We start from the raw sequence: 19,334 nt of genomic DNA, 5'->3' as shown, positions 1-19,334 counted from the left end.
TGTACGTCCCGGCTGTCTACTGTCTCCTATCCCTGGCTGCATAGAGCTCTCCGGTAATAGGGTCTCTGTGTGGCCAGGGATTGCAGAGCTGCTTTAGAGGGATAGTGGTGTGACCATGAGGGGAGGGGGATTCTATTGAAATTCTGGCACCATTATTTTATGTGAAATGTGATCAGTTATTACTGGGGGGTGGAGCAGGGGAGCTGTGCAGAGCAGTGAGGGAGCATCCTTTTTACTGTATCCATTCAGCTGTGACCATTTTGTGGACAAGTATAGTGTATATAACACACAGAGCTGTGCTCCTCACTCACTCCTGTAATTTTTTTGGGGGGAACGGTGGTCTGGCTCCTACACTTTCATCCTGGCTCCTAGATTTTAGAAAAATTTGTCAAGCCCTGTTCTATTCTCCAAACCTTTAAGCGTTCCCTGAAAACTCTCCTCTTCAGACAAGCTTCTCAGATTCCAGAACCGCCCACTTAAGCTCCATAAATTATTCTACCTAATTACCTTCCCTCTACACAGTTTACTGTACATATAACGTACAGATGTGTCCATATACACCGATCCGCGCATCGCACCAAATAGCCTAACAGACTTTGCTACTCAGCCGTGCACTGCGGCCCCGCACAAACTCTTTCACAAAATATGCCTCTTATTCGCATCACTAATGCAACAAAAAGTACAATGCGCGGGTACCCCGGACACTGGTGCTGACACTGTATGCAGCTGCTGTGTGTGACTCATTCGATAATCTGGGTAAAAAGGCAAAAGGCCGATATAAATAACCCGTGCCGCTCACCATTGTGCTTAACCTGCAACTTTATATCAAGTCCTTTGCGACTAAAATAAGAAACCTAAACAGCTAGGACGCTATAAGCGAATAGGTGTGCAGCTACGATACAAATACAAGACTGTGGGCCGAATTCAATTAGAGGCGAAAAGCCACGATCGGCTTTTCAAAGTATCTCTGTATTCAATTCCGCAGAGTTTTCGCCTAGGCAAAAACTCCATAGGCAAAAACAGGCAAAAAAGTTTCTCCAGCACAAGGCAAGAGGACAGAAGTGCAAAATCCATATTTTGGGGTTCAAATGTGGGGACTTGGGCCTTTTTTGTGTGTGTGTGCGGCCTCCTGATTTTTCTAAAAAAAAATTATTATTATTAGGGCTATTAATACTCTTCTATATTGATTTCCAGGGTCAGTGAGGCTTTTTTTGGGGTACAGACTGATTTCCCCAAAATATGCTGTCCTTTTCGCTAGTTTCGTTATTAAACACGCCTATCCGCGTTTTCGCCTGTTTTGGAAGTGAATACGGAGATAAGCGGGGATGCGCATGGCGAAAACATCGTGTCCAAACAGGCGAATGAGGCGAAATCATCACGCTTTTAGCGGCTAATTGAATTCGCCCCTGAGTATTAATAGACAGACGGAGCGGTAAGCCGGCATTGCTTGCTAGTTTATATTGCATATTGGTCTAACCGGATTGCAAGGTGCTTGGTGGGCTGCATGATCCAGTCACACAGCAATGTTGGTCCGGGGTCAGGAGGTTGTGCAAGAACACAGGCACAGATGTGTCCTCATACACCTAGCGTTTATGCGAAACATGGCGTGAGATACATGATGCAACTTAACAGCGCTGTCACAGGTAGAGATTCCCGTCTTTTCGTACTTTTTACTGAATTTTGCTTCTTTTTTTATTACCACTTTTGTTCCCAATTGTACAAATCTTAGTAAATGATGTTGCAGGGCGCCATTATGACTCCTGGTTACTGTTCATTGCATTTTTTGGGTTATACTCACACTTTCGTACTCCAGTGTAGTAAGCAAGTTATAATGCTCCTTTCTAAACACCAGGAGCCGGCTGCGCCCGGTAATCGGCGTTTCTTCCAGATTAGTGAAGTAAAAGAGAATGATGATGGATCCCAGGGCGGCAGCGCTGAAAGATAATTTCCACTTATTCTGCTTCATGCTCTGTTTGACCAGCTGCCGCTTGTTTGCCGGGAGAGCTCTCCACCACTTCCTAACACTCCTATAGACCAACGCACAAGATACAGGTATAACTTGAGATGAACAAATACACAGAACATAGCTATAGGCCGAAATGCTGTTGATCGTCGGGCCAGTGTGTACCAGCGATGTCTGTGAACGACATCGTTCACAGACATATCGCTTCGGCTGTGTGTACGGGCGATGGCAGATATCTCTGTTCATCGTGCTGTGTGTACGTGCAATGGCAGATATCTCTGTTCATCGTGCTGTGTGTACGGGCGATGGCAGATATATCTGTTCATCGTGCTGTGTGTACGGGCGACGGCAGCTATATCTGTTCATCGTGCTGTGTGTACGGCCGATGGCAGATATATCTGTTCATCCTGCTGTGTGTACGGCCGATGGCAGATATATCTGTTCATCCTGCTGTGTGTACGGGTTATGGCAGATATATCTGTTCATCCTGCTGTGTGTACGGGCGATGGCAGATATATCTGTTCATCCTGCTGTGTGTACGGGCGATGGCAGATATATCTGTTCATCGTGTTGTGTGTACGGCCGATGGCAGATATATCTGTTCATCGTGCTGTGTGTACAGGCGATGGTAGTTGTATATCTGTTCATCGTGCTATGTGTACGGGCGGTCGTACACTTGCTGCAGAGGCCGCGGGAAGGGGAGGGGGGAGGGTGACACCCCCCCCAGCCAGACGACAAATGATGTTTGTTCAGTGTGTATGAACAATCATCATCTGCAGATATATCTGCCAGGTGTGTACCCACCATCAAAACATCACTTAGACTAAGCAGCCTGGGGAAAATAAAAAAAAAATAAAAAAAGCAGGCCATGGGCCCCGGAAGCAAAGCTTCCCTTCCTCCCTAGGTGGTAGTACAGCTTCAAAAGGAACTCAACTGCTATCTTATGGCTGAAATAAAGCACTTATGATGTTTAAAGCATGCAGCCTCTTTCTATGATCCTACCTCGTGCATAACTTGTCCCCAGACACAGATTTATTTACCGCCCTCACGTCCCTCTTCCTTGTAAATGTCCAGCATCTCATTCCCTGCCCTCCTAATATTATCACAATTCCAGACCAGCCTATTCCCAACTGGTTCCCCAGATCACCTGACACGGCTCCTCTGTGATACCGCTGTCCTTTAAAAAATGAACTATGACCATATATGTTACTGCATGATAGCAATTGCTTATGACTTGTTAGCCTGCTGTTAGGCATATCCTACCATCTTTTATCTGAACCTAAAAGAATTGTAATTTTACTGTCTATCAGCTGCAGGTCCGCCTGTACTATTGTATTATTGCATCTACCATCTATGTGACCGGTCCAGCCTGTAAATGGGTCGTCTCGATGATTGTCATTAAGATATACATTAGTTGGGGCAATGATGAAGAGCCAATCTAGACTAGCTCCTAGGATCTCATCAGGGTGTCATTGGAATATTTCAGTGCAATTGCATATCCGCAGTGATTTATAGCAGCCAGGTCACAGAGCTGCAATTAAAAATGAGTCATAATCCCTTTAGCACACGCTAAAGGTTATAACCTCTACTTTGTATTCAGCAAACAGCGCAGGGGCGTATTAAGAGAGGAGGGGGTCCGTGTGCATTCCCCGTCCGGGGCCCCATCCTCTCTCCCCGGTAGCAGGCTGACTCCTGACCGCAGCAGTAGACTCTGGCCACTAGTCTGTAGTAGTTTTACCCGGCGATTTCCTCACTGTGCATGTGCAAAACGCCAGAAAATTGGCCATGACGGCCATTTTCTGGCGTTTTGTGCAGGGCTGAGGCACCTACGCGGGACCTCGGAGAGGTAAGTATAATATGGGTGCCCGTGTGCACCGCACGCCGAGCACCCATTATAGACACGCCCCTGAAACAGCGATAAGCTTAGCTTGTATAGATGGCGTCAGCTGTACGGCCCCAATTGTCGGCAAATCCTGCGTTCCCATTGACTGTAATGGGGACCCGGCGAAAATAATTCCGGCTTCAGTGAAGCCTGCCTGGTTTTGCGGTGTCTTTTCCAGGTATACATGCAATGTCCATGTGCAGACGGCTGTCGCCCATACGAATTATTCATTACTCATTAGACTGTCACCAGCAGAGGTCGGCTACCGGCAACAGAGTGGAGGACGTCAACTAGGAGGAAGGACAAGGCTGGCAAGTTATGTTAAACACTGGCGGCATATTCGTTGGTATCATGGTGATACTAAGCGATCTATGCCACCAGTAATTCTGATTGTTATTAAATGGAGCCCACTGTCTGATCCTAGTGTGGAAGACATGGCTGCGTATATGTATACAGAGCAACCAGACAGCATGGCACCCAGAGATCTGTGGTGCAAAACTCACCTCTATAGTAAATAACGTTCTTACATTTAACTTGTTAAATGTTGTAATTACAGACTCAATAACATTATTATTTTTAAAATTAAAGAAAACTGATAAGAGCACAAGTACCTGACCTGCCCAGGATAATTGCTAACAGTTTCTGTACTGGTTTGATGAAGAGCCAGACATGGGGCGGTAACAGGACATTACGCCGTGCAGAGGTGTGGATGTTTTTGGTGCAGATCGTGTGGTTTTGTAGTAAAGTTAAAGGCTGAGGCATCCTTGTGAAAAGAACAGAACTTCGTACATAATTATAACTCAGTTTTTGATGAATTGCATTTTTCAATCCTTGACTCCCATCGGACTTGTTACTGCCAGTCAGGGATCTGATGGACAAATATGGAGACTGTGGTCTGTAGTACACAAAAGTCTGACGTTCCACCTTTGCATTTTTCTTCTGCATGGTGGCTTGCTTTGCATACAGAGAAGCTCTGCAGGAAACCACCCTGGGAGAAGTCAGTCTGTGCAGGGAGAAGATTTTCTGTCTGGTGGTCATGAGGTGACGGACGACCTCCATCTTTTTCTAGAAGCAATTTAATCTAAATGAGAAAGAATTGCTTGTTAATGAAGTGGTTACAAAACCACGTATACAGATGTGTGTTTTTACATCTGTGGTGCAGACGCACTAAAAAGCCCCTCTCGGTGCATCAGGTCCCGTGAGACTCTGTTAGTGCCGGGGGTCTTTTTTTTAATCTTTTTTTCTTGCAGAAAATGCATCTAAATCGCAATGACCAGGACGCACCAGCAGACTGTGCTGATTAATATTATATGCAACACTTATATATCTGTGCGACTGAGGGCCTGATTCAGAGCCGGACGCTATTTGCGGTCGTTCGTCCAGAAAATAGGAGGGGCTATTCAAATGAACCGTTCGCTCTTTGCGGTCTGTTCACGCCTCTATGTCTGAACGAGCGAACAAAACTTGCGGTCGTTTTTTTAAAAAATACGCCCCCTGGCCGCTCGCAACCTACGTCATGTCCGCTATTTATTGGATTAATCGAGTACATCGACCAGCGTATGAACTGCTCGCTATTCTTGTGGTTGGTTTTTGCTACCACAATCTTGCGAGCAGTTCTGGCTATAAAATAACCCAGTGACGTGGTCAATGACGCTGCTGTATTAATTATGCACACCCATAAACTCCCGTTTTGACCTTTAAGCACGCCTGCGTTCGGATCTCCACTCCCCATTTTCAAGCACCTTCCCCTGTTACCACCCACATACGCCTCATTCTGTCACTCAAAATAGCAGGCATTCGCTATTTAGCGAACAAACGATTTTCGGCCGCACTGACTGGTTCGCGCATGCGTATTATGATCCGTACGCATGCGCAGTTGGGCAAACATCGCTCGGAGCGAACGAGCGGCCGCTTACGAGCGGCTCTGAATCAGGCCCTGAGTCTCTGAATCTGTATACACAGTAGGGATGTGCAGGCTTGGATAGGTTCGAATTTGCACGCCGAGTTCGGATTTTTCCCTCCAAAACTCGGGTCTCAGAAAGAGGCAAAAAGCCATCTTTCATGGACTTTTGTCCAGGAATGATGATGCTTGTCCATGAAAGATGATGTTTTGCCTCTATCTGAGACCCGATTTTTGGAGGGAAAAATCTGAACACGGCGTGCTAATTCGAACCTCCTGCACATCCCTAATACACAGTGCTACAATGTAGCGGCTGCAGCTTATTTTCATTCCAAGTTCCGTTGTGCTTCATATACAGACTGAGGTGCACACAGATATAAAAGTGACGCCTATCAAATTAATCAGCACAGTCTGCTGGTGCGTCCTAGTCGCATTGCATTGTGCATTTTCGGCAAACAAAGACGCCCAACGATCGCCGAGTAGCACGGGACCTGGTGGCTCACTCACGGCAGGGAAGTCCCACTGCGTGGCATATTGAGGCTAGATGTATGAGGAAACACATCTGTATGATCAATTAGATATAAATACAAAATGCTGAACGACTTGCTTGAGTTTCAGTGAGCAAAAATATCTGCTTGTAAAAACAAACAAACCCCCCCCCCCCCCGAAACAAGTGTTTTCAATCTGCCTAGGATATTACCTGTTACTTCAATAGCATTAGGACCACCATTGTGAACATTCCAGGGAGTAGATCTACAAAGACGATCAGCAGCTTTGACTTACATATTTCAAAGGGCAATAGTAATTAAAACTAAACAAGCCTGATTTAGTATTAATTGCTATTGCCCTTTGAAATCCATCAGCTCAAGTCACCAATCTTTGGCAGCTTTGAAAAAAACGCGTCTTCGGAAATCTGCCCCCAAATGTTCACCACACAATGCAGAGGACCGTCTAACAATGTCTTTACAATAGGGGGACATTCTAATAATAACTATAAAATAGGAGACATTCTGATGACAGATATAAAGAGCAGTATTCTAATGAGGCCTACATAATAGGAGACATTATAATGAGGTCTAAACAATAGGGGGACATTCTAATGATACCTATACAAAACGTATGAGTCATTCTAATAACATCCATATAATAGGAGACATTCTGATTATATACAATACAGAGGGCATTCTAAAAGAGATCTAAACAATAGGAGACATTCTAGTGATGTCTATACAATAGGAAACATTATAATGATGTCTATATAATAGAGATAGTATTTAATTAACCTCTATAAAGGTTAATTAAATAATATCCCTATCTTCCCCTTCTGTGTCACGCCTGTCTGTCTGCCCCTCCCCTTAGAATGTAAGCTCTCACGAGCAGGGACCTCTTCCCTCATGTGCTTCTCTTTACATTTTCTTCTACTCTCTACTCCCCATAAGGGCACCTAACACGGGACTGCCAACTCTCGGCAGCTTATTGTGAGTGCTTTAATCGCTATTGCAGCAATGTATATAAATTGTGTCCTTGTTCTGCACTGTAACGTACTGTAAGTTATTTGTTTCTTGTTCACTTAATAGTTTTATGTAATATGTAAGGCGAAGCGGAACACTTGTGGCGCCATATAAATAAAGGATAATAATAATAAAGTACATGGAGGGTATATCTAATGGTGTTTTTCACATTAATAAATTTAGTGTGGATATTATAATTGTTATTAGCCTTTATTTATATGGCACCACAATTGTTCCGCAACGCATTATAAAGTACACAAACAAATGAGCATAGAAGTAACCAGTGACTTACAGTACAATACAATGCAGGACAAGGACATGGTTTATACATATTACTGCATTAGCAATCATAACACTCAAATAAGCAACAGGGCATAAGCAACCAAGTGTTAGGTTCCCTAGAGGGGAGTAAGGATAGTGTTCAATCCAGGTCCGGCAGCAGGCAAGGCGCCGGACCTAGATCAAGGGCATCGGTGCGCGCCCCCGAAAATGAGGAGTGACCAATGAAAAGGGGGCATGTCTTAATGACGCGTCCACTTGTCGTCACTCTTGGGGGCGTGCCCGGCACTTACGGACATGCCGGGCAGCTAATAAGCGCCGCGGTGACCGCTGCTCTGCCGTTTTCCCCACCCGCGGGACACTGCGGCCCGCAGGTGGAGGACCGAACCTGTAGGCTGTTTCAGCGGCCCGCCAAGCTGGAGGCCAGGGTGCTTTCTGCCCTTCAGAAATAAGGCAGGGTGCGGCACCACGCTGAAACAGCCTAGCGGGAACGCTACAGGAGTAGATGAAAGTATAAGTAGGGAGAAGCACAAGAGGGTAGAGGGCCCGGCTCGTGAGAGCATTCATTCTAAAGGGGAGGGGCAGACAAACAGGCGTGACACAAGTGAGGTAGAGAGGAACAATGTAGCAGCGGGTTAGGATATGGTTAGGCCTATAATTAAGTGGGCTACAGGACCTCTGTTGTCGCCAGTCACATTGTGCTGACAACAGGGGGAGGAGCAAGATTCAGAACAGGGAACCAAAAGTGTACCCTCGCAGGCTTGCTTCATTTGCCACAGGTTTATATTCACCCTCTATGTACACGTGGATAGTAAAAGTGGTAGCTGACCGGCCCTGCCATAGCAGTCACAAGGTTGTGACGTCAGAGGTCCTTCTGCCAGCAATCGGGATATACAGAGTGAAAAGCAGGGGCATGGCATGATGTCCTGTGTGACAGGGTACAGCAATTAGAGTTTAAACAAAAATAAAATGGATTATCCTCTTGTATACTAGAAAACACAGATATAAGTTACACGTAATTTGATGTACCAACAATGCCAAAACCATTTAAAAGAAAAGAAACCTGTCAATCTGGATGGATTACCTGCTTTACGGGGTAAATATAGTCCCCAAACACCTGCAGCTGAGATGGCTGTTTCATTACAGTGCAGGCTCTGAGTGTCTATAGATCTCCAGTATTTGTGAAGTTAATTCTCACCCTACCTAGGAACGTACAGAAAGTCATGCTGGTACTTACAGTTCTACAACGACCAGAAAATCACAGTTTGCTATGCTCTGTTATAGAAGCAGCCTTAATTACAGTGCATGATAGAACTTAGCACTGTAATTAGTCTGGCTGCAGTCTCTGACACGGCTACTAGTATATGCAGTTTGCAGCCAGGGGAAGAGCAGACACTGGAACTATGGTTATATAAACGTTTTAAATGGCTAATACAGCAATAAAATAAAATACACCATAGAAACATGAAATGCAAATCCCCTCAGTTTCTGCACTACACAACACATGTTCACATACTAAGTCAGATACATGTAATAATCTCATAGAACTCAATGTCATAGGCTACTCACCACAACTCTGCAGGCACATTTACTGACAAGTCACTGACACCATATTTACAGAAAAAGCTAAGGACATTCACAGGAGCAGAGAAGCTGGGACAGATCAAATGGCAGCGGCCATCTTGGTACACCCTTAACCTGCAGGCACTGCCTGAACCATAATTACTGTTTTACTGTTAACAAGACATCACAGAATCTACAAAGGCACGTACCTACATCATCAAACCACCATCCTAAGGCTGAAATCATTCCGTTAGAATAAGAATTAGCTTTAGGTGGGTGTAAAAAGATGGCGTCTTTGTCGCCTTCCCCTATACGTTTGGAGTGGAGTACCAACATGGACGCATACAAGAGGCAGGTGTACTAAGGTGGCCGCCAGAGAGGCCGATAGGCCGTCGTCATAGTGACGCAGATCGGTGGCTGTGTGGGGCCCGAGTCTCTTACGACTGTCCGCGGTTATGTGCCGCCCTGTGGCCCCTGGCCCTAAGCCCAGCATCCCCTCAGAGTAGCCGGCCGTGGTGCTGAAGCTGGGACCTGACCTCCCACACACACGCCCAAGAATCAACATGGCGGAAGAAGCAGATGTAGATATTGAGGGGGATGTGACTGAGTCATCCAGGGGGTAAGGGGTTACATCAAAACTATTTACTATATATTGCTCATAATATTATTTTCCAATGAGGAGGTTGAGTGTCACTGTCGACCTTTTCCTTGACAGAAGAGCTTGCAATCGAATGCTTAATTATTTTCTTGTTATGCTGCATGCGAGTACCTTCCTTGTCAGAGGAGTTTGCAATCTAATCCTTATTGTCATATGCAATTAAAGGGCTGAGTATTAGAGACTTTTTCCCAAAGAGCATGTCATCTAATTCCTATAACTTTTACAGTATAGTTTTTCTGCAGTAAGCTTTGGAACCTCTCAAGAAAATTTTGTCATCAAATTATTTATGATGTTACCCTCTGTAAACTTGCCATTTTCTACTTGCTAATTATAACATTATTCTTCATTGGACATTGCAATCTTGTCAGCAGAGCTTGCACGTTAGGGCCTGATTCATTACCGATCGCAACTGCGAATGCAATAACGATTACGCACGTAGTCTTGCTGAGATAGTATGCTAATTCATTACGATCGCTATGCCGCCGCAGCACTACACAAGGACGCCCACTTTACCTTACACACATCCGTAATGTTTAGCAAGACTGTGAACCCATCGGTAAAATCCCCTGCAACGGCGTTCAAACGCACTGGCATTCCTGCGTATCGCCAACTACCCTCCCGTCACCACCCACAAATGGCACTTCCTGTCAATCGCTCTGCGATGGGTCTGCGTAGTCACTGCGATCGCAGTCCCATTCACAGTGGCTGGTACGCGCACTGCAACGCATGCGCAGTGCGCAACAATCGGCCGATTGCGTGCGTATTAGCAACTGCGATCCAAGCTGAATCAGTATACTATTTATCAAACTTTGCACAACTAAATCTCAGTATCGTCTGAGAAGACCTTGGTGCACTAATAGCCTCGTTATGTCAGGTCTTTCCTAGTAAATAAATATTACATTGTAAAGGTGCACATCCACTAGGCGATGGGGTAACGACAGTACGATTATAACATTGTAATCGTACAGTCGTTCCCCATCCCTTGTAGTGCCTATACTGAACGATATGATGTTGTCGGCAGATTGAGCAGCGCGCATCGCTGGTCATTTCTGACATTGCAGTGCACTATTAATGAGCGATTGAACGATTACGATGTCATAATCGTTCAATCGCTCATAAAAATCGCCTAGTGGATGTGCGCCTTAAGGTTCATTGAATAAGAATAGATAGGGACATCTACACCCAGTCTGTAAAAGTAGTATGCATTTTGCAATTAGGGTTCTCTTCGGTGACACATGTTTCAAATTTGCAAATTCTTAAAAGACACAGTAGTTAATGAAAAGTAGTTATTGTCATACTCTGTAATGCAAATTGCATTTATTCTGCAGGACCTATGAGAGTCTGAGCACCGCATTTGTTCCCGACCATTACTTAGACTCTGTGTGGAAACGTGACGATGTTCTGACTGTAAGTAGTTAAAAAAGAAGTTAATGGTGATCAATAATCTTTACATTTGTGCAGTGTATGTACTAAGGGCCTGATTCAGACCCGCTCGCGACCGGGTCGATAGCCGGGCAGTGCGCACGCGAGCGAGAAATTACTCACTCCGGGGCTCGCAACAAAACGGGTAGGCTGTCGATGTTGATCGACAGCTTGCCCCGTTGGGGAGGGGGGGTGGCTGGCCAAACGGAGGCGTTCCCGAAGGAACACCTGCTGTTTGAGGGCGGCCCTTCTGACCTCAATCGTGATGTCAGTAGTTGAGCTTCCTGCTCTATTACAGCAGGAAGCTCACTGGGGCTTACGGGAGCGAGACCCTACCACAAGGGTCTTGACGCAAGCCCGATGGTCGTGACCATCGCGACCATCACCTGACCGCTCGCAAAAGCTGTGGGTGGTCACCCACAGCTTAGCGAGCAGTCAGGAGACCGGCTCCAAAAAAAAAAAAAAACCCGCCCTGATTTAGAGCGAGCGCTCTGAAAGAGCGTCTGGCTCTGAATCAGGGCCTGAGGGCCTAATTCAGACCCGCTCGCGAGCGCAGGACGCTCGCAAGCGGGTCGATGGTGCCCTTATGCGCATGCGCACGACGGAGGGAGCTCCGTCATGCGCGAGACCCGCCGAGCGACGGGGTGGCCGTCGCTCGGGGTCTCGCACCAAAGGGGGCGTGCTGTCGATGGTGACTGACAGCACGCCCCCTTTGGTGGGCGTGGCTTCCAGACGGAGGCGTTCCCATGGGAACGCCTACCGTCTGGGTCCGGCCCCACTGACATCAGTAGTGATGTCAGTGGGAGTGATTTTGGCTCTGATAGAGCCAAAATCGCTCCAGGGCTTGCGGCAGCGAGACCCTACCGCAGGGTCTCGTCGCAAGCCCGATGGTCGCGATGGTCTTGACCATCGCGACCATCATCATGGACGCTCGCATAAGCTGTGGGTGTTAACCCACAGCTATGCGAGCGTCCAAGAGGCCGCTCCAAGTTGAGGTAGGAGGGCCCTGATTCAGGGCGAGCGCTCTGGCCAGAGTGTCCGGCTCTGAATCAGGCCCTAAGTTCCTTACATTAGAGAGGACTGATGCCGGGATATGACAGGTGAATGTACAAGCCTCCTGTAATGAAGACGTAGCTCAAAGACGTTGGTACCTACACACAGTGGGCTGAGCCAATATTCATGTCTGACATTTGGGCCCGTACAGGCTGGTGTCAACCTAAATGGTTTTACTAGCTTTGTATAATGCTAGTAAAAGAATGTAAACAGTATGGGAACAGAGCCAATTGGTTCCAATGACCTTATACCCACTAATATCCCTTTTACATTGCAATGCCGGGTCGCACCCAGGATTTTGTTCACTGGCCCATCCTGGGTGCGACCTGGCTGAGACCCCATTCAGACTGGTGGTCCGACCCGGCAATAATGCTTGGTCGATGACGTTGCCACCATCACGAGCTGAGCCGGCGCTTGGAGATGAGCGAATTTCCAAGCGCCGGGTCTTTCTATGCAGTGAACGGGACCCTGGTCGCATGGTGTTCAACCCTTCTCGTGACCAGGGTTGAAATGCCTGGTCACTCGACCCGGCTTATTTCAACCATAGCTCTTTCACACTGCACAGTAACCTGGGTTGCGGCGCATTCACCTGCTATAACCCGGGTTATTGCTGCAAGAGTGAAAGGGGTGTAACATTTGCAGCTGTGCTAGCGCTGGTTCCCATCACATATGCTAAATGATCACATATGATATACGGCGTCACTGGAATTTACTGAGTAAGCAACCTCGGGCACGGAGCGCCTCAGTGATGCCCATAATTCCTAGTGAATTGATGTGCTGCATTCTCTGTGATATCATTGTTTCCAGGTGGAGTTGTAGGCTGTATTCTGATTACTATTAGCCCACAAATCGTTAAACAAAATGGGAATAAGTACCGTCGAAGGACCAAAAAAAGGTCTTGTATAGAAGTGCCACAAATTACAACAATAAGGGGTTAAAACTCCCAAACTTGCTTCCATTTATGCAATTTTATTAACAAGAATCCAGCAATCACATAATGCACAGGTTCTCAAGCTTGGTCCTCAGGATCCCAAACAGTGCATGTTTTCCAGATCTCCTCACAGAATCACGAGTGAAATAATTAGCTCCACCTGTGAATCTTTCAAAATGTGTCAGTGAGTAATGAATACACCTGTGCACCTGCTGGGTGACCTGAAAAAAGTGAATGTTTGGTGTCCTGAGGACCGAGGCCCTGATTCAGAGCCGGTCGCTATTTGCGGTCGTGCGTTCCAAAAAAAGGGGTGGCTATTGAAATGAACCGTTCGCCCTTTGCGGTCTGTTCACGCCTCTATGTCTGAACGAGCGAACAAAACTTGCTGTCGTTTTTTGGATAACTATGCCCCCTGGCCGCTCGCATCCTATGTCATGTGCGCTATTTATTAGATTAATCGAGTACATATGAACTGCTCGCTATTCTTGTGGTTGGTTTTTCCTACCGCAATCATGCGAGCAGTTCTGACTATAAAATAACCCAGTGACGTGGTCAGTGACGCTGCTGTATTAATTATGCACACCCATAAAACGCCCATTTTGACCTTTAAGCACGCCTGCGTTCTGATCTCCACTCCCCGTTTTCAAGCACCTTCCCCTGTTACCACCCACATACGCCTCCTCCTGTCACTCATGTTAGCAGGCATTCGCTATTTAGCGAACAAACGATTTTCGGCCGCACTGACTGGTTCGCGCATGCGTATTACGAACCGTACGCATGCGCAGTTGGGCAAACATCGCTCGGAACGAACGAGCGGCCGCTTACGAGCAGCTCTGAATCAGGCCCCGAGTTTGAAAACCACTGACATAATGTATAGATAGTTAATGTGATTATTAAACTCCTCTTTCCTGGGTGAGCAATACAGTGTGTAGAAAATCATGGGATTCTTTAATGTCCTGACACCCTGCAGTTGTCCAAGGTCAAAATCACCTCGACCAAAATAGGTAACAACACAAATTGTGCTCTCTGGGGTATAAATGAAAGATAACAAAGTGTAGCTTATACCCGTTTTACACCAGAGCTAAAACCCGAGTTATTGCAGGGTTAACCCAGGTAGCTCCTTGGTGTGAAAGGGGACACCGTTGAATTCTGGGTTGAGTGACCCGGCAATCCAACCCAGGTAACTTGCAGGGTTTAACACGGGAATAACCCGTGAAACCCTGCAGTGTAAACGGCACGATCCGAGTCACGATGACCAGGCAGGTCGTCAGTGGCGCTTGAAGATGACGTCATCTCCAAACGTCCACTTCAACGCCGGAAAAGCCGGGTCACTGCAGACCCGGCTCCGGTGTGAACCGCACCGACTCTGGAATATCCTGGGTCGGCGTCGGCTAAATTCCGGGTCTGATCCGGTTTGGAACCCTGTTCCGACCTCCGGGTCAGACCCGGAAGTTAGGTATATAAGCAGTATTAACTTTAATGTGTTTCTGCTTCATCACGAAAGTGAACAACAGGTGCTTTTCAACAGTGAATGAGAAGTAGTAAAACACTTTTGAATGGGATTTAAAAATCTATACAATAATGGCATGATGTTAGTAATTAATCTGCAGGTGCAGTCAGCACCCAAGGTTAGAGACAGAGGGGCAGATGTATGAGGCTCTGGGAAGTGATAAAGTGCAGAGTGATAAACGACCAACCAATCAGCTCCCAACTGTCATTTTTCGAACACAGGGCCTGATTCAGAGCCGCTTGCTCGCGCTGTGCGGTCGCAAGCGGCCCGATGTTCTGTGTACATGCATGCGCACGCTTCGTTCTGCGCGTGCGCGAACTACACACTGCAATCGCAACCCTCTCGCTCGCCCAGCAAAGGCAGCCCAGGGTAATGAGTGACAGGAGAGGCCGTTTGTGGGTGGTAATAGGGGCAGGACACTAATAACAGGGGGTTGGAGATGCGAACGCAGGCGTGCCTGAATGTTTCAGCGCCGTTTAAGAGGCGTGCATAATTAACAGGCAGCGTCATAGCACACGTCACTTGCCTTTTTTTTTACACTGATTTCCTCGCAATGCTTGTGGTAGGGTAAAGCAACCACACGCACTGCGTTCACATCCGATGGTGCTCGATGTACCAATGTTTTAATACACTTCCTGGAGATGACGTGTTGCTGGTGGGCGGCTCTGCCTGTGCGATTGGACGTACGCTCAGACAAAGTGGCCGCTCGCTAAGACATGGTGGGCGTGCTTATGCCTTGGCGAGCGTTCGCTTCCCGTGGCGTCACTTTGACAAATTTGCATACGCAGATAGCGACCGGGTCTGAATCAGGCCCACAGCCTGTAACATGACAGTTAAGGCACACATCCACTAGAAGACAGGCAAACGACTGCACGATTATGACATTGTAATCGTGCAGTCGTTTGTCAGTGTACAAACACTGAACGCTGTGCCTACACTGAGCGAGCAGTCGTCCAGTGCAGGCTCATCAATCATCTGCTAACATGTTGAACCTGATGTTATCGTCTGGGTTGTACAACATGTTTGCCCGATGTTAGATGTCTAAACAACCAGCGGGAGCGCGTACCGCTGGCCGTTTTAGGCATTTTTCCAAAAGATAGGCAAACGTTTTGCTCAATTGACTAGTCTAGTGGATGTGTGCCTTTAGGAGCTGAGTGGCTGGTCGTTTATCACTTTTCCAGAGCGTCACACATCTGCCCCAGAGTGACTAAGCTAAAGCCTGTTACTGAGCAAAAAATGTACTACTCAGGAGGAGAGGCGTGTTGGACACATGCTTACATATTAGTTTACCAGAATTTAAATTGTAATCTGCAATTGCTGCATAGGAGGGCAAACTGTAATGCTCCAACTATTGTGGAACTACAAGTCCCAGCATACCCTACCTGCTAGCTGCTGAGGGACTGGTCGCTTATCTTTTGCTGTGGGTCTTTGCTGGTGGTCTCTTAGCTCTGACGTTCGGTTGGCAAGCCTTTCTGGGACATGTAGTTCGGGAAACACTGGAGAGCTCCAGGTTACCATAGCCCATTAAGAACATACTGCATGTCACGAATATGATCATAATAATAGTACATTATAAGTCATTGTAAGTCATGTTGTAAATAAAGGTCAACTATCATTATCAGGTCTTGAAAAGCTGATCAGAAATGATAGGTTACATTCTGATATGTAAGTATCTGGTGTTTGAAATAGGGGAGAAATTCAGAATATATATAATTTTATATATATATATATATATTAGGGATGTGCAGGCTCGGATAGGTTCGAGTTTGCACGTTGAGTTCGGATTTTTCCCTCCAAAAAAACGGAACTCAGAAAGAGGCTAAACGTCATCTTACATGGACGAACATCATCATTCCTGGACTTTGGAATGATGATGTTCGTCCATGTAAGATGACGTTTAGCCTCTTTCTGAGTTCCGTATTTTTGGAGGGAAAAATCCGAACTCAACGTGCAAACTCGAACCTATCCGAGCCTGCACATCCCTAATATATATATGTACAGTGTATATAACACTCAGCTATTTTGCTGTTTCCAGCCATGGACCCTGGATCACACGATCAGCGATGAGAACCGAGCCGCCATTGAGAAAATGCTGCTTGAAGAAGAGTATCCTTCAACATGTGTCCTATACAAAAGGAGAACTTATACGTAGTTAAATATATTTGAACTGTGAGATGTATCAATGTCATTTGATATAATAAAATACACAGCTTATAGTACTGATGTTAATCTAGTGTAAGTACGCCTGTCCGTGAGGGAATAACTGTCAATCCCTCTACGACAATTTGCCAGATGGCATTTTCAGTACATTTATAGTTTCATTCTTATACCCCATTTACACCGCAGCTTAAATCTCTGTTATTGCCGGTTAACCCGGGCTGCTGCTTGGTGTAAAAGGGATAGCTTGCAGGGTTTAACACAGGAAAGGCCCGCGTAACCCTGCAGTGTAAACGGGTCCCTTCTACAGCATGGGATGTTCCGGATGTCCTGGCGCTCGAAGATGATGCCATATGCACCCGTGTGCAGTGTCGTCTGTGCCGACCCGGGAATAACCCAGGTCAGTGCCACAGTGTGAAGTGTCTGTCCTGGTTTGGAACAGAGGGCCTGATTCGCAAAAAGTGAGCGCTCGCTCTGAATCAGGGCGGCCGCTTGTTTTTTTTTAAACCGGCCTCCTGGCCGCTCACTAAGCTGTCGGTGACCACCCACAGCTTTTGCGAGCGCCCAGGTGATGGTCGCGACCATCGGGCTTGCGACAAGACCCTTGTGGCAGGGTCTCGTCTGCCACAAGCCCCAGTGAACTTCCGGCTCTAATAGAGCCGGAACTCACTACTGACATCACTGGTGATGTCAGTAGGGCCGTCCACAGGAACGCCTCCGTTTGTCCAGCCACCCCCCCGCCCCGCCTACAAAACGGGGCGAGCTGTCGATCAACATCGACAGCTGCCCCGTTTGCAGCGAGCCCCGGAGCGAGTGAATTTCTTACTCGCTCCGGGGCTTGCACATGCGCCCCACCATCGACCCGCTTGCGAGCGGGTCTGAATCAGGCCCAGTGTTCCAAATCTCGGGTCAGACCTGGGAGTTTAGTGTAAAAGGGGTATGAGTGATGTCACTGGATCCTAGTGAAGGTAATTTAGGTTATGTCTACCTTATGATATGGTTTATTATCAGTTGTTTATAAGGCACACATAGGGGCTGATTGTGAGGCAGACGGATCTCTGCATAGACGCAAACCGCAAGCTTTCGCATATGCAGATACGAATTTACGCATTTTTGTGAATTCTCTGTCCTGCTCACCTCGGCCGGACCTATCTTTTTATAAAATTGGACATTTCTTGGGTGGCAAACATGAGGGAGCACAGAACTGCGCCGTTTTGTTCCACGTTGTGAACGTATATCTACGTGCTCCGTGTGATTCTGAGCTGTGTGTGCGGGGAAGGGCAGACTGTCTGACGGATCTCTGTACATAGCATGGGGCTGCTGCACGTTCCATTACTGATTATAGTGACTGCGGTGGCTAGCACAACATCAGTGGGTGGCGCAGGTTTCCCCTCGACGACGTACAAGTCCCCCCCCCCCCCTCGAATCAGCCCTATGGTCTTTTCGTGCATCTTTTTAATCACAAATGAGTCTCAATTGCGATGCGAATAAGACGCACTAGCAGCCATTGCTGATTAATATGATATGCACCATGTGTATGTTCTGTGTGCGACTGCAGCTCTATCTGTATGCAAAATGCTACGGTACAGCGTCAGCGGCTTTCCACACCGCGTTCCGATTATTTTTACAGACTCGGTCACACACAGAACACACGCATGCTACATATCATATTAATCCGCCTAGTGCGCTTGTGCGTCTTGTTTGCATCACGCTGCCAATAAGACCCATTTCGCCGTCCAAGTCACACTGAAGCCGTCTCATGCGCCCTGTGTAACATGAGTCACTACGCATGGCGGATAGACGAGGAAGGACATATCTGTATGTGTTTGGAGTGCTCGGAGGAAACCGGTGCAGACACAATGAGAATCTACTACGCACATTTAGGGCCCGGGTTAGAATCCAACCCATCACCCCGGTGCTGTGAGGCAGAAATACTACGCATGATTGGATTTGATAGGGACGATCTGAAGAGCTGGTCGTCCAATCATCACGTGTGTACATTGGCTGGCTCATAAATTCCTATTTACACACACATTAGGGTCCAGGGTCCGCTGCTATTTAACCTACCGGTATATCTTTGGCGTGCGAGAGGAAACCGACACACACATGGTGGAAATGTACAACTCCAGACGGATAGAACCCCGGCTGGAGTCGAACCCATGACCTCAGCGCTGTGACATAGCAATACTATCCACTTTGTTATGATAACTGCCGGATGACCAGATCCGTCCTATTTGATATTCAATGTGTGGTCTCATTATTAGTCTGTTTAAGTGATTTTTATGAGGAGAAATCCAAAACTCAGGGGGTCATTCAGACCCGCTCGCGAGCGCAGGATGCTCGCAAGCGGGTTGATGTTACCCCAATGCGCATGCGCACGACGGAGGGAGCTCCGTTGTGCGCATGCGCGAGACTCGGACAGCGATAGCCAAGCTGTCGCTCCGGGTCTCGCACCAAAGGGGGCGTGCTGTCGATGGTGACTGACAGCACGCCCCCTTTGGTGGG

At 47.1% G+C, this 19,334-nt stretch overlaps 2 protein-coding genes across 6 annotated transcripts in view; one reads left to right on the top strand and one right to left on the bottom strand.

Annotated features, from left to right (window-relative positions):
* OMA1 (OMA1 zinc metallopeptidase) overlaps positions 1-9,586 on the bottom strand; it is a 98,775-nt gene extending 89,189 nt beyond the window's left edge. The window contains exons 1-3 of one of the 5 annotated variants that reach the window (XM_088447878.1): positions 9,308-9,586; positions 4,462-4,926; positions 1,799-2,027 (exon numbers count right to left, since the gene is read on the bottom strand). In XM_088447878.1, coding sequence (XP_088304004.1) covers positions 1,799-2,027; positions 4,462-4,904 — 672 coding nt within the window. In that variant the 5' untranslated portion in view covers positions 4,905-4,926; positions 9,308-9,586. Of the gene's footprint in view, positions 1-1,798; positions 2,028-4,461; positions 4,927-8,619; positions 8,677-8,772; positions 8,792-9,104; positions 9,285-9,307 lie in introns of those variants that run through there. The other 4 variants (XM_088447879.1, XM_088447877.1, XM_088447882.1 and 1 more) reach the window with 4 other exon arrangements.
* The window catches only part of MYSM1 (Myb like, SWIRM and MPN domains 1), a 54,074-nt gene continuing 44,162 nt past the window's right edge, over positions 9,423-19,334 (top strand). The window contains exons 1-3 of the mRNA XM_088447876.1: positions 9,423-9,717; positions 11,085-11,163; positions 16,708-16,778. Coding sequence (XP_088304002.1) covers positions 9,662-9,717; positions 11,085-11,163; positions 16,708-16,778 — 206 coding nt within the window. The 5' untranslated portion in view covers positions 9,423-9,661. The remainder of the gene's footprint in view (positions 9,718-11,084; positions 11,164-16,707; positions 16,779-19,334) is intronic.

Source organism: Taudactylus pleione, unplaced genomic scaffold (assembly GCF_031769625.1).
Source record: "Taudactylus pleione unplaced genomic scaffold, aTauple2 ptg000442l, whole genome shotgun sequence".
Classification (NCBI taxonomy): domain Eukaryota; kingdom Metazoa; phylum Chordata; class Amphibia; order Anura; family Myobatrachidae; genus Taudactylus; species Taudactylus pleione.
Note: the sequence above shows the minus strand (reverse complement) of the source record. Positions and strands in the feature narration are given on the sequence as shown.